The sequence below is a fragment of the Betta splendens genome, chromosome 5 (genome assembly GCF_900634795.4).
Source record: "Betta splendens chromosome 5, fBetSpl5.4, whole genome shotgun sequence".
In the NCBI taxonomy this organism is placed as follows: Eukaryota; Metazoa; Chordata; class Actinopteri; order Anabantiformes; family Osphronemidae; genus Betta; species Betta splendens.
The window spans coordinates 11605669-11619076 of record NC_040885.2 but is presented as its reverse complement, the minus strand read 5'-3'; the positions used below and the strand labels follow the sequence as shown (position 1 = coordinate 11619076).

The 13408-nt window shown below is 38.7% G+C and overlaps 2 protein-coding genes across 3 annotated transcripts in view; both read right to left on the bottom strand.

Moving 5' to 3' along the window:
* Nucleotides 1–807: 807 nt before the first annotated feature.
* LOC114855155 (inter-alpha-trypsin inhibitor heavy chain H4-like) overlaps nucleotides 808–13408 on the bottom strand; it is a 43057-nt gene continuing 30456 nt past the window's right edge. For both annotated transcript variants that reach the window (XM_055508887.1, XM_055508888.1), the window contains 2 exons: nucleotides 1289–1373; nucleotides 808–1176 (listed from right to left, as the gene is read on the bottom strand). In XM_055508887.1, the coding sequence (XP_055364862.1) occupies nucleotides 1062–1176; nucleotides 1289–1373 (200 nt within the window). In that variant the 3' untranslated portion in view covers nucleotides 808–1061. The remainder of the gene's footprint in view (nucleotides 1177–1288; nucleotides 1374–13408) is intronic.
* LOC129604093 (inter alpha-trypsin inhibitor, heavy chain 4-like) lies at nucleotides 7117–9936 on the bottom strand. Its single transcript, XM_055508891.1, has 9 exons — nucleotides 9834–9936; nucleotides 9025–9185; nucleotides 8828–8932; nucleotides 8520–8682; nucleotides 8322–8432; nucleotides 7889–8017; nucleotides 7632–7748; nucleotides 7305–7473; nucleotides 7117–7219 (listed from the first exon to the last, which is right to left on the bottom strand). The coding sequence occupies exons 1-9, from the start codon at nucleotides 9903–9905 to the stop codon at nucleotides 7125–7127; spliced, it is 1122 nt and encodes a 373-aa protein (XP_055364866.1). The 5' UTR covers nucleotides 9906–9936; the 3' UTR covers nucleotides 7117–7124.

Here is a 13408-nt window from a genome sequence, read left to right as displayed (position 1 = left end):
GTGGTGATCTCTCCACCAGGGCCAGTGAGCGAGGCCACAACTGGCCTCAACCCCAGGCCCCAGTGAAAGAGCCCACCCCTGGCCCTAAATGTATGTGCCAGCACCTGGATGTTTCTCCAAACTACTGTATGTACATAACCTCACAAGCCATCAATAAGCACAGGAGCAGGTTTGGACGGTCCTCCTTTGTTTTCTACTTAGGTCCAGATTCTGTCAACTCCAGTTTCCCAGGACAGACCTTTGTTGACATTTGTTGTTTTAAATAATGTATACAGAATATATACTGTAGTTTGATATCACTCAAATTTAATCAATTCTTGAATTTTAGATTGAATATCATTCTAAATTAAATGTAAAGACTGACACGTCCTGTCAGAGGTATCATCAGTGTGGGTAAATGCGAAAATGGATGTAAAACACTTTAGATCCCAGAATGGGTGTTGAAAGTGTCATATTTTTACAGCGACCATTTATCATCCTACGCATCCAAGATAAATAATAAGTTAAGTAATAATAAGTAAGTGGACGGAGACAGGAGAGGGGTAGAACCCAAATGCAACGACCCAAACAGGAACCGAAACTAGCAAAGCTCACTGCTATGCAGCAACACCAACCATAAAATTAACAGCTCTGTACACTACAGGCTCATGAGACTAAACATAAAAGACAACACAAGGTACTAAACTTGGCACAGGACGGGAAACAGGACATTAACAAAAGACAACTTCACATCTTCAAAAACTCCTACATACAACTAGCAGTAACTGCCCGTACTTACTGCTTGAAGCTTAGGGCATAACAATACAAGTCTAGAAGGGTGTATAGCATCAGAGTAATTACACACAGACAGGAAGTGACATCTTCAAGAAACAAAACCAAGATTGTGGGGGAAACAAAACTCAACAACTCCTCCAGTGGTGTGAATGGCCAATTGTCACAGATCCAGACAACCAAAGCTTTGAAATATATTTATTGATTTGTAATTTTTATTATAGTAAATAGCTGCTTGACCTATTTTGCTTTAAATTAACATATTTCTGGTGATTCTACGTGGAGATGAATTAAAATTTTGCAACAGTGAAATCATCCAGGCGTCTCTGCAGAGCGGACTCAGCAGACATGAACCAGCAGTCCAGTGTTGGGGCAGCAGAAATACTGTAGTCAACAGCACTGGATCTGCAAAGGAACCACAGACATGGTCATGTTTTTGTAGAAGGAGCTTCATTATACAAATTTTCACTTTTAAATAGCTTTTCATTCTGTGGTCTAATATGAGACCAAACTGTACCTGGTGACACCAATCTCCTGATCTCTGATCTTCAGCTTTGTGGAGGGACTTTGCTGCAACTCCTCATAAACTGCTGGCTTTAGAACTAGACACATAAGATAGAGGGAAAAGCAGAGAAGACTTGAATGATTGTTCAAACCTCATATGGATGCGATCATTAACTCATTTTTTGATTCATTCAAACAAACCTAAAATTCCATCAATGTTTGTTGTCCGACGGCTTCTGTCTTAAAACTGGCCAGAGGAATTTGTTACCATCCACCTCATGAATTAAGACGACCATGCGAGTATCTCCAACGGCAACATCAAATTCCTTGTCTCGTCCAGTCACTGTAATGCTGGAAAAAATACATAAATACATTGCAAAGCTTGTCCAACATTTTTCCTGTTATACACTGCACCAATAGTCAGTGACACAATATAAGGGAGGGTGGAAAGCAGCTGTTAGACAAGTTAGAGATAAGGAGGTCCTCTGACTACTCACTCAGGTGAGACAAGGTTCCGTTCAGAGGAGCGCATATCTCCTGACGATTGTCCTTACACTGATGCCAACTGTGGTGATCTCAACAAACTGGCCATTTTTAAAATGGATGCCAAGTATTTAAAGCCTCTGTCTTTTATAGAATCAAGATGACCAAACACAGATAGCTCTGTTAAAAAAGAAGATGGATATCTGAAATGTTTGACATGTTTCACATTTTTTTAAGTCCTCTAGTTTAAGATAATAAAGAAACAATGAATTGCAAGGAATGTTGTACTGACCCTCACTGGGATGGTGAAGAAGTTTTAGGCGAGTGTCTCCAGGTATGTTGAAGCAGAGTGGAAGAGACTGGTTCTCAGTTTAATCAAAAACCTGTGAACAACAGGATCTAAAGATACAGAAACACAGAGTCACAGACTAAATGTGTGCATCTAGTGCAGTGGCTTTTACAGCAACATCAATTATATCTGCATCTTGTGGATAACGACAATATCTACAATACGCCAATTAATGTGCCAGAAATGGGATTGGGCCAAGTGATCAGACTGATATCCCAATTACACATGAACATGTATTTAATGGTATGCAGATGTTTATTATGGCAGTCAGTGTATGAATTGAAGGTTTTTAAGCATTTGATCACATTTTAAGTTATTGAAGGGCCAAAACACTATACCAGTGACTTTTGTAGGCTCTTAATCCCAAACTTTCTGTAAACCAAAAGCTGCATACATGGCTGTATACGTGCATACACGTTTCTTAAAACATTGAATATGAGAAATATATACACCTCTTAGGCTACATATGATTTTAAGTTTTACTGTACCAGCAACCAGCAGATCAGCAGATGTCACTACTGACAAAACAAACAAAAGAATGCAGTAAGACGCATGTCTATGAACCGTTCAAATTATTTCACATAACCCAGCTTCACCCAGCTTCTCATTGCTCCACCACACAATAATTTCATTATAATATATATATATATATATATATATATATATATATATATATATATATATATATATATATATATATATATATATATATATATATATATATATATATATATATATATGCATAATTATTTTATAAATTCTTTATTAACAAAAAGTACCAGTAGATAATCTGGTGCGCAAATCAGGGCCTGTAAACAAGACATCATGTAAAAGATAAAATAATGATGCTGGATGTAGATAGTGTAGTAGTAGACATCAATTTTGTAATTCAGTAGGCTCAGTTTGCTTCTCGTGTGAAGCCACAGTTTCATTGTAGCAAATCATATAAAACCTTACTGGAGCCAGATCACAAATTCACAATGGAACAAATTCAGAAATGAAATGTGATAACATTTTGTGATTGTTAAATTTGTTAAATTCTGAAAAACCCATACCCATTTTATACTGAGGACGGATCAACAAAATGATGCTTCTTCTGAAAACAAAATCAAGCCAAATGCCAGGTGTATACATAATTACAAAGAGGGTGGAACGTTACAAATTACAATTTACACACATATCTAATCAGTACAGCCAAAAAAACACTCTCTTATTAAAGTGTTGTATTGTGTTGTGTAATATCAACATGGCTGGTTTAGCTTGCAAAATAACTAATTAGAGAAAGTATACAGTAGTGATATCAGAGCTGTGCAAACAATACCTTTAATATGAAGAAGATGGGCATGTGCACCTAAAAACATAAATACTTTGCCATAAATACTTTAAATACATGAGTACTGAATACTGTAAAAAAACAAAACAGCTGGCCGTAAGAAGTCGCCTTGGTGCCTTGTGTGAGTGTGTGCATAGTTCAAAAGTAAAAGTATGCTACAATGATATTTCACACTAATGATTTCAGCTATGTTGTTGCAAATAGGGAATTATCTTGGATTTAGAGGGTATCAATCAGAGAACTTCAACAGATCTGGTAAACATGATAATCTTAATAAAATATTGTAATTACTGTATATTCTGGCATATTAAAAGAAAAGCAAAAAATACACTACCTGCTCTACCAAAATGAAACAGGAAAACCAATGGATTTCTAAAGGAAAGAACACAAAATACACTGAGGTAATAAAAAACAAAACATTTACTGTAAGATAAAAACAATATTTTGGAAAGCATTAGGATTTATTTTTGCAAAGTACACTACCTACCTACAGTAACATACAGTATAACATACAAACCTTTACGAGTGGGAACATGAGAATATCCAAACACCTAAAAATACATACCATAAATACATCAAACACCACCTTAAAGAACATTCTATTATATTAATTAAGATGTATTTGCAACAATGTTTGTTTATACGCAAGATTTATTTTTTATCTTTTGAAAGATGTTCAACAGTTTGAATGTACCCAGTTAAAAATTGTTAATGATACTAAATTATAGGTTTAAAGTATTAAAGTCTTAAAGCAGCTTATATTTGCTGTGTGGTTTATAATTCCCATGTGCTGTAATAATATAGCAAAAATATTTTCTATTGTAAATATTAAAAGGATTTTTGGATTTCCTGAATTTAAACCTCCTGTATGAAAGAGTATGTGGGCATCTTGAATGACTATTTACAATAGGTACAATAATGATTTCAGTTACAGTTATGTTCTTTTAAAGAGGGACTTAACATTATCTTTCCTATACATTTAGGAGGGTATTAATCAGGGAACATTAACAGATCTTGTCTACCTTGATATCTGTCAGTAAAATACTGTTGTTACTGTACAGTATGTCAAAGGAGTATTAAAAGAAAAGCAATACAGTACCTCTGCTTCTTCCAGCACTACCCATAACGAGCACTACTTCCTAAAACAAAAACATACTGTAAATAAATGCTAAAACAATTATGGATAAATGAAAATAGGAAATTTGGTAAGAAAAGCGCTAAAGACACAGTACAGTACATTTGTGTTGCAAAGTATCAATGTGAAATATTTTTATTTACAGTACAATAATGACATTTTATTATAGTTAATTATAGTAATTAAAAATAATTATAGTTCAGACAGTTTTTAGCTAAATATTTTGGCAAATGTTTTCATTTAGTAAGTGACTTACCGGATGACAGTATACCCTACTGTCATCCACTAAAAGCTGAAGTTGGCATTATTGGCAGACCTTTAGGACATGTACACATTGTCCATCCATCCATTTTCTTAACCGCTTACTCCTAGTGCGGGGTCACGGGGGTGCTGGAGCCTAACCCAGCTGGCTACGGGCGAGAGGCAGGGTACACCCTGGACAGGGTCGCCAGTCCATCGCAGGGCAACACATAGACAGACAACCATTCACTCACACACTCACACCTACGGGCAATGGAGAGAAGCCAATCAACCTAATGCACGTCTTTGGACTGTGGGAGGAAGCCGGAGAACCCGGAGAGAACCCACGCAAACATGGGGAGAACGTGCAAGCTCCACACAGAGAGGCACAGGGGCCGCCTCCGGGAATCGAACCCAGAGCCTTCTTGCTGTGGGGCGACAGTGCTACCCACCGCACCACCGTGACGCCCCCCCCCCCCCCCCATTGTTTCTGTTTCAATTAAAAAATATATAAGCATTAAAGAAAGTTAACTTTTTCTGTCACTCAATTGCTGTACAAGATTTTCTACATCAAACCTGAATTTGCAACTGTAAAAACAGAAAAAAACATAATAAATGAGTTCAAAGTTTTACTTTTCGGTCTTGTAGTCTAATTTTAAATAAGCCACTTGCACAGTCCAAATGTTTGAGCTTTGTATACATCAAATTAAAATGTTTTTTCCGATGGTGCATCATCAAATGATTAATGGTTAATCAATTTGCAACATTGTAAATGTATTTATATATAAAATACAATAATAAATTATTTGACATTATCAAGTTAAAGCAAGGCAATGCTATACCTGGATTAGGCTGCATCTGGCCTGTTAAAAGAAGAGATGAAGATAAACTTTTTAGATTTTGTATTCTGTTGTATGTATGTTTCTCACATTTGTACTGCTGCAGGTTTTTCACCTTCTTTGGGTTTATGCAGCACATCAGAGTTTTCTCCCTCAGGCTTGGTGACCACCATAGATGTGAGTGAGGTCACAAAGCTGTACTTCAGTGACAGCTTCAAGGCCTCTTCCCTCATTCGATCCTTCTCAGGCCCAGACAACTGCAGCCTAAGTTATGATTATTATTATTATTATTATTATTATTATTGACACAGTATTTTCACATATTAAACAATTAGTATGTCTTTCAGACAATAAACATTTTCTTTTCATTTTCTTAAGACACTGTGATACAAGACCTTAAGCTGAAACTTTAAATCTGACACGTCAATATTTTACTTTCTTAGGAGCATCTCAAAATTGTGATTAGCACAATTTTATCATTATAGAGGACTTCAGCTTTTAATAATTCATTGATTACAGACTACAGAAGAAAATGGCCAACACCACACTCACGCCTTGTCCAGGAGTTGTTTGACTGTGAGGTAGGCCCAAACCCTCTGAAGGCGGCTGTCAGACACTGTGTCAGTCGATTCCACAGTGGGATTAGTGTCAGAAAACCTCACACTGCCTGTTCCCTGTTGTGGCCCACACTCATGTCATTAAAGCTGTTTCACATTATTACTTAATAAATGCTTAAATGAATTCTTACTGAAATGGCTATAACTTCTGGAGTGAAGGTCTCAATGTCATTGTCAGTGATCTGACCAGCCACCACAATCTCAGAGCCATTATAATACTGTGTGAAGTGAGTCTGGGTCAGATTGGTGCCTCCTGTGTACATCATGGTTACATTGGTCAACAGAGGAGTGGCCACCTCTTCATAGAAACCCTGTGAATGGACAGTGCAGGAATCTTGATTCTCCCCACGTCCAACAGTCCTCAGTAATGATAACAGGAGGAGCCAAGTCTTTCTAAATACCTTCAGCTGTAAGTCAGCATCAGAGTCCTCATAGATCCGTCGGTGCTACACTCCGTTGTTCTGCAGTGACATCTTCTCAAGGAATTCAAAATTGACGCGAAAACCAAAACCAAGACAGTAGAGAGGAAATTTGCCTGCAACGGCCTCTTTCGGACATTGGACTGTATTTTTTTAAGGTTTGTCACCCCTGTAGTAACAAAATATGTTTATTTAAACAATCACCATGAAAAAGACAGTGAACAAATGTCACATCATGTCACAAAGTGGTAGACTTTGGTGGTTCAAACTGATCGTTAATTTCTGAAAGAAATGTGGATTATGTTACATTTTTAATTTCAAAACACCACATCTAAAAAAAAACAATGAAATACATGTAAATAAGTTATTATGGTCTCAATAGGGCATAGTATTCACTGCATGTGTATTTAGTCCTAACCTGCGGTTGGTCTCCATCAGTCAGAAGTATAAGGATTCGATGCTGAACCTTCTCTGGGATGTGCCTTCAGAATACGAGCTCCTTCCAGCACTGCTGCATTAATGTCAGTGGCTACAATGAAGTAAAAACATATTTAGTCTTTGCTGTTCTACTTGTTAACATCATACTAAATATATACTTATTAAAACACACTCACATCCGCTGGCTGGAATATTTTGTGCAAAAGTCTTGGCACTGTTCACATTTGTCTTGGTGGCCTGAACAAGTTCTCTCTTCCAGTGAAAAATGTCACCATCAAAAGTGATAAGACCGAAAAAATCATCTTCATTCAGATCGTTCAAAATATGGATTAATGCTGTCCTGGTCTGAGAAAAGAAGAATCACTGACACGTCAGGGCTTCAACTCAAGTTTAAAAACCCACGAGGTAATTATTTCTTCATGTGCTTAACGAAATTCATTGCAACCGTCTCATTAAGCTAAAATTCCTGCTGTGCCTCAGTGACAGTATGTAACAAACTGTACCTGTTGTATTTTTCTGCCACTCATGGAGCCACTTTGATCAATAACAAAGACAACGTTCTTTGGTATCCGTGGAAGACTGGACGGAGCAAAGTGGTGAACAAAATATCCACCTGATGTCTTAAAAAAAGGTATAAATTAATATTTGTCGAAAACGTTTGTTGATAAAAAAGTAGTTACTGTACTGTTATTGTAGATACTTTATATACTGGATTGTTGGTTTTAATGTAATAAACAAAAAAACACTTTATGTACAGTACCTTAATGTCACCAACTGAAATGTCCCTGTTGACATCATAAACAATAACCAGATCTCCATTCATACCCTGCTCTCCACAGCTGTCACATGTCTTCTGTTGGCTTTCAGTTGGGTAGAAGTACACCCACGCCTACAAACAAGAGGATGCCAGAAAACAGTATGAACTGAAAGGGACAAACTGAAGCTTGGACCTGGAGGCTGTTTCATCTCTGGAATGATATTGTAGCAGCCCAGGGGGGTTATTCCCACCCTGAGCCGCTAAGGCCTATAGAAAAAATAACAGTTTTTGGTTGTAGAGTTATAGTTCAAGTGATGTCACGCAATGTAAAAGTACAGTACATCATGATTAAAAATGATGCATTGACTGCACAGTAAACTGGATGAAACAAACTAATAAACATACTGTAAGGATTTCCCATCACTTCCTGCTGTACCTGTTTGTCTGTCAGTGTTTTGGTGATGGCATTAGCCAGAGCTTTGGTGCTTAGTCCACCTTTAACCTCCAGGAAACTGATGCCAGCCTTTTCATCAATGTACACATCAACCTGGAGGGAAAATACTTAGAACCACTCATGAATCAATATGTAACGACCCCAACCCTCCCTGCATGACCATTACATGATGAGACCTACCTTGAAGTCGCTGACAGGCTGCATCGGCCGAGCATGGATTTGCAGTTCGTACTTGCCGTGCCTGCGTTTCAGCAGTTCCTCATACGTGAGTTCAAAGGTCACCTTTTTGTGAGCGGCCAGAGTCACTGACGTCTTAAATTCCTCCAGGGTCCTCCCTATAGAGCTGCAATACAGAGCACCATCACAGCACTGGAGCACAGGTTCTCACCCTCTTCTTTAGATTGTGCTACTGCATGTTACACTGAGGCCCCACTGTGAGAGGTTCAAGTAACAGACAGGACCTGTAGGCAGTAAAGTGGCCCATGTACCTGACGAGCCCAGCGCTTTGCCCACGGGATACAGCTGCAGTGTACTGCTGCTGAGCCTGTTCCTTGGTTTTCACAACACCATCGTACACCTGGCCGTCCATAAACCTGAAGAAATGATAGTGAACAACAGTCCTGACTGTCCCTGATTTTTACTCTTTTATTGTTCATGTGTAAACCTATGTAAATATTTCACACACATTCTGAATTTACTGATGAAGGCATTCTTGGGAATCCGCACTTGGAATTCTACTTCCTTGGATTCGTTCATTCGATTGGCCACGCGGCTTGTGATGACTGTTGTAGCGTAACGACTGGTCACTGTGGAGTTGATGTGAAAGCTGTAGATGTCCCAGTCATCCTAGGAAAATACAGGAGGGTAGTAAATGAAGAATACTGATCTTTTGACCAAGATCATCTGTTGATAGAATTCCAAACCCCAATTTCCCATTGCTTTGTGCATGTGCTTAAATAACATTTACATCTACTCTAGGCACAGTCCTTTGTCCACCAAAAGGCCTAACCTTTACAGGAGTAAAGTGATGTGTAGCTGGGTGATAACTGTGTGGTCTCTAACCAACATCCCTCAGGCTGAAGAAGCTACCTGAACAGATGGTGAAATGTTTTAACTCTAGAATTACAAAGTCTATGACTCAACTCAACTGCATCACAATGTTTACACCAGTTATTTAGTTACTGATTTTGTCTATTGAACTTTGCTCTTGTCCCTAAAAGATTTACCAACAGATTCAACATTAGATTATGTTTTCACAATCAGACTAATACATCTTCAAGCACAAACACATTTTGGTCTTTTCAAAAGGTCACAACTCAAACAACACCCTGCAATGAGCGGCAAACAAGCATTTTTTGTACAGAGGGTTTACATGCAATGTCTTGTTTTATACAGTATTGACACAAAGCTAATCTACATTAATCTTACAATGGATGTCTTTCTCCAGTAAAATACTGTATTTACAGTGTAGTTGCTCAGCTTTTATGAACTTACTTTATTTGGCAATGAGGTGACCAAAGTCAGCAACAGACCAAAGAGGGTGGTTTGCATCAGAGCTCTCCCCATGATGTCTCCTGTCAGAGTGCAACCGTGCCTCCAGTTTGTCTTGTATCAACCTCCACCCACTCAACCACCCACCCACACATACACACAAACACAGAACAGCTACAGTGAGCGCTGGCCATACGTCTCAAGTGCTCTCATTCTTTTTTTTAAGTACACTTTACTACAATGACCTTTTGGGGTTTTATGTTACAATAAACATAAAATCGATAAAAAACAATAATTTAATTTAATTCAATTTTATTTATGTGGCACCAAATCACAACAGTTATCTCAAGGCACTTTACACACAGCAAGCCTTTAATTACAATTTGACTGCAACATTGGAGAAAAAAAACTCCCTCTCTAACAAGGAAGAAACCTCCAGCAGAACCAGGCTGGATGTGTGTTGCCATCTGCCTTGACCGGTTAGGGTGAGGGGGGAGAGAGCGAGAGAGAGAAAAAGACAGCAACAACAAGCAACAGCAGGCGGAATTGGTTGGACCAGGGACCGGACACAGGCAGGGCTGGTTAGACCAGGGACGGACGTAGGTGGGATGGTTGGACTAGGGACCAGGCTGGATGTGGGCGGCCCCCTGCCTCGACCGGTTGAGGGGATCCAGTGCGGTCAGGGGATAGAGAGAGAGAAAAACACGGCAACAACAACAAGCAACAACAGAGCACACGAAAGATGGTTGGACCAGAGACTGGACACAGGCAGGATGGTTGGATCCGCAGCTGCCCATCACAGACACCAAACTTTGAGTCCAATGATACCTGTAGGGTGAGGGGGGGGGGGGGGGGGGGGGTCACGCAAATGTAAAAGTACATCATGATTAAAAATGATGCATTGACTGGGGGGGGGGGGGGGAGAGAAAGAGACCAGGTTAGTTGAACATAGAACATGATGGGAGGTTATTGGACAGAGAAGGTAGAAGGAAACAGAGGAGCTCAGTGTATAAATTAAGTCCCCCAGCAGTCTTTAACTAAGAGATGGTTCCTGTAACTAACAATAATTGCCAGTGACCTGAACCATCTCTAACTATAGGCTTTATCAAAAAGGAAGGTTTAAGCCTAATTTTAAAGGTGGAGAGTGTGTCAGCTTCTCGAACCTGAAGAGGGAGCTGGTTCCAGAGGACAGGAGCTTGGTAGCTGAAAGCTCTGCCTCCCATTCACATTTAAAAACTCTAGGAACCACAAGTAGCCCAGCGCTCTAAGAACAGTGTTTTGCTCCGAGCATAAAGAACTATGAGGTCTTTAAGATAAGAAGGAGCTTTATCATTGAGTACATTGTAGGTGAATAGAAGAATTTTTAAATTCTATCCTACATTTTACATGCCGCCAGTTCAGAGAAGCTAATGTAGGAGAAATGTGATCTCTCTTTTTAAGTTCTGTCAGAACTCTAGCTGCGGCATTTTGAATAAGTGTAGGCTTTTTAAAGAGCTGTTAGGACATCCTATGAGTAAGGAGTTACAGTAGCCAGCCTAGAGGTAACAAATTCATGGATCAATTTCTCTGCATCGCTCTGAGAGAGGATGCTTCTGATTTTAGCTACTGTATATTTCTAAGATGAAAGTAGGCAGTTCTAGAGATTTGGTTAAAGTATGATGTAAAAGAGAGGTCAAAGATGACACAAGGTTCCTCAGTAGAATCTGAAGCTAATGTTATGCCATCCAGGGTGGCTATCTGAATCAATAGTGTCTCTCAGATTTTAGGCCCAACAGTTTTATCTGAATTTAGTTGAAGGAAGTTTTGGGACATCCAAGATTTGATGTTTTTAAACAACTCTGAATTTTGACTAGTTGATCTGTTTCATTTGGTTCAAAAGACATATATAGCTTAGTATCATCTGCATAAGAATGAAAATTAATAGAATGCATCCTAATAATCTCACCTAGAGGAGACATGTATAGGCTAAACAGAATTGGACCAAGCACAGAACCTTGTGGTACTCCATAGCTAATCCTTGTGCATGTGGAGAATTTCTCATTAACATGAACAAACTGGAATCTGTTCAACAAATAGGATTTAAACCATCCCAGTGCTGTTACTTTAATTACGATTCTATCTTCTAGTCTCTGTAATAGAATGTTATGATAAACTGTATCAATCAATAATATCTAACAGGACAAGGACAGAAACTAGACCATTGACTGAAGCTAAGAGAAGATCATTAGTGACTCTAACCAGAGCTGTTTCTGTGCTATGATGTTTTCTAAATCCTGACTGAAAATCTTCGCACAGGTTATTCCCACTCAGGTGGTCAGATAATTGTTTAGCCACAATTTTTTCAAGAATCTTAGAAATAAAGGGTCAATTTGAAATGGGCCTATAGTTGGCTAGTTCTCCAGGGTCCAGAGTAGGTTTTTTCAATAAAGATTTGACCACAGCCACCTTAAAAGCCTGTGGTACATAGCCTATTTGTAAAGATTGGTTGATTTGATTTAATATGGACAAGCTGATTAAAGGTAGAACTTCTTTGAGTAATCTGGTTGGGATTGGATCTAAAAGACAAGTGGACGACTTGGAGGAGTTGATTATTGAGGTTAAGTCCATATGAGTTATGGAAAGAAGCTGTCTAGGTAAGACAGAGGATTTGGTATATTAAAGTTGATTGATCTAGACAGTGCTTTCTGTCGTTTGGAAGGAGTCGCTGCTGAATGTTTTTCTAATGATGATAATTTTATTAGTAAAGTAGTTCATAAAGTCATTGCTGCTGAGATTTAAGGGGATAGTAGACTCAACACAGCTATGACTCTTAGTCAGCCTGGCTATAGTGCTGAAAAGAAACCTGGGGTTGTTTTGTTTTCCTCAAAGGGAGGAATAATGTGTTTTCTAGCAGCACAAAGTGCTTTTTATATATTATTAGGCTGTCCTACCATGCAATGCAGTTTACATTTATTTTGTTGGAACGCCACTGCCTTTGTAGTTGTCTGGTCCTGTGCTTAAGGCTGCGGATCTCTGAGTTATACCACAGAGCAACCTCCTCTGATTCACTGCCGTCTTCTCGTCAGGGAGCGACTGTGTCTAACATTGTACGTAGAGAAGCTGCAGCATCATCTACAAGACAGTCAACCTGTTCATAAGGATTAAGGTGATGTTCTCTGTGTATCTACAAGACATTGAGGCAAAAGATGATGGAATCATCTGCTTGAATCTGGCAACGGCGTTGTCAGATAAACATCTGCTATAAGATTTCTTTCCAGCTGCTGTAAGGTCAATTATGCTAAATTCAGAAGTTAATAAGAAATGGTCAGATAACAGAGGGTTTTGGGGAAGAACTATTAAATTATCAATTTCAACCCCATATGTCAAGATCGAGGGTACGGTTAAAACGATGAGCAGGTTCATTTACCTGTTGAGTAAAACCAATAGTGTCTAATTAGGAGTTTAAAGCAGTGCTGAGACAATTACTGTCAACATCTACATGAATGTTAAAGTCCTCCCACTACAATGACTTTATCTGTGCTAAGAACTAAGTCAAATAGGAATTCAGAGAATTCAGTTAAGAACTCTATAGAGCAGGA

What these genes read in the sequence shown, in the direction of transcription:
- LOC129604093 (XM_055508891.1), bottom strand. Translation starts at nt 9,905, where the DNA reads ATGGGGAGAGCTCTGATGCAAACCACCCTCTTTGGTCTGTTGCTGACT. An exon ending in GTGGCAGAAAAATACAACAG is followed by an intron (nt 7,474 to 7,631) that starts GTACAGTTTGTT and finishes TTCTTTTCTCAG; the next exon opens with ACCAGGACAGCATTAATCCA. An exon ending in AAATATTCCAGCCAGCGGAT is followed by an intron (nt 7,220 to 7,304) that starts GTGAGTGTGTTT and finishes ACTTCATTGTAG; the next exon opens with CCACTGACATTAATGCAGCA.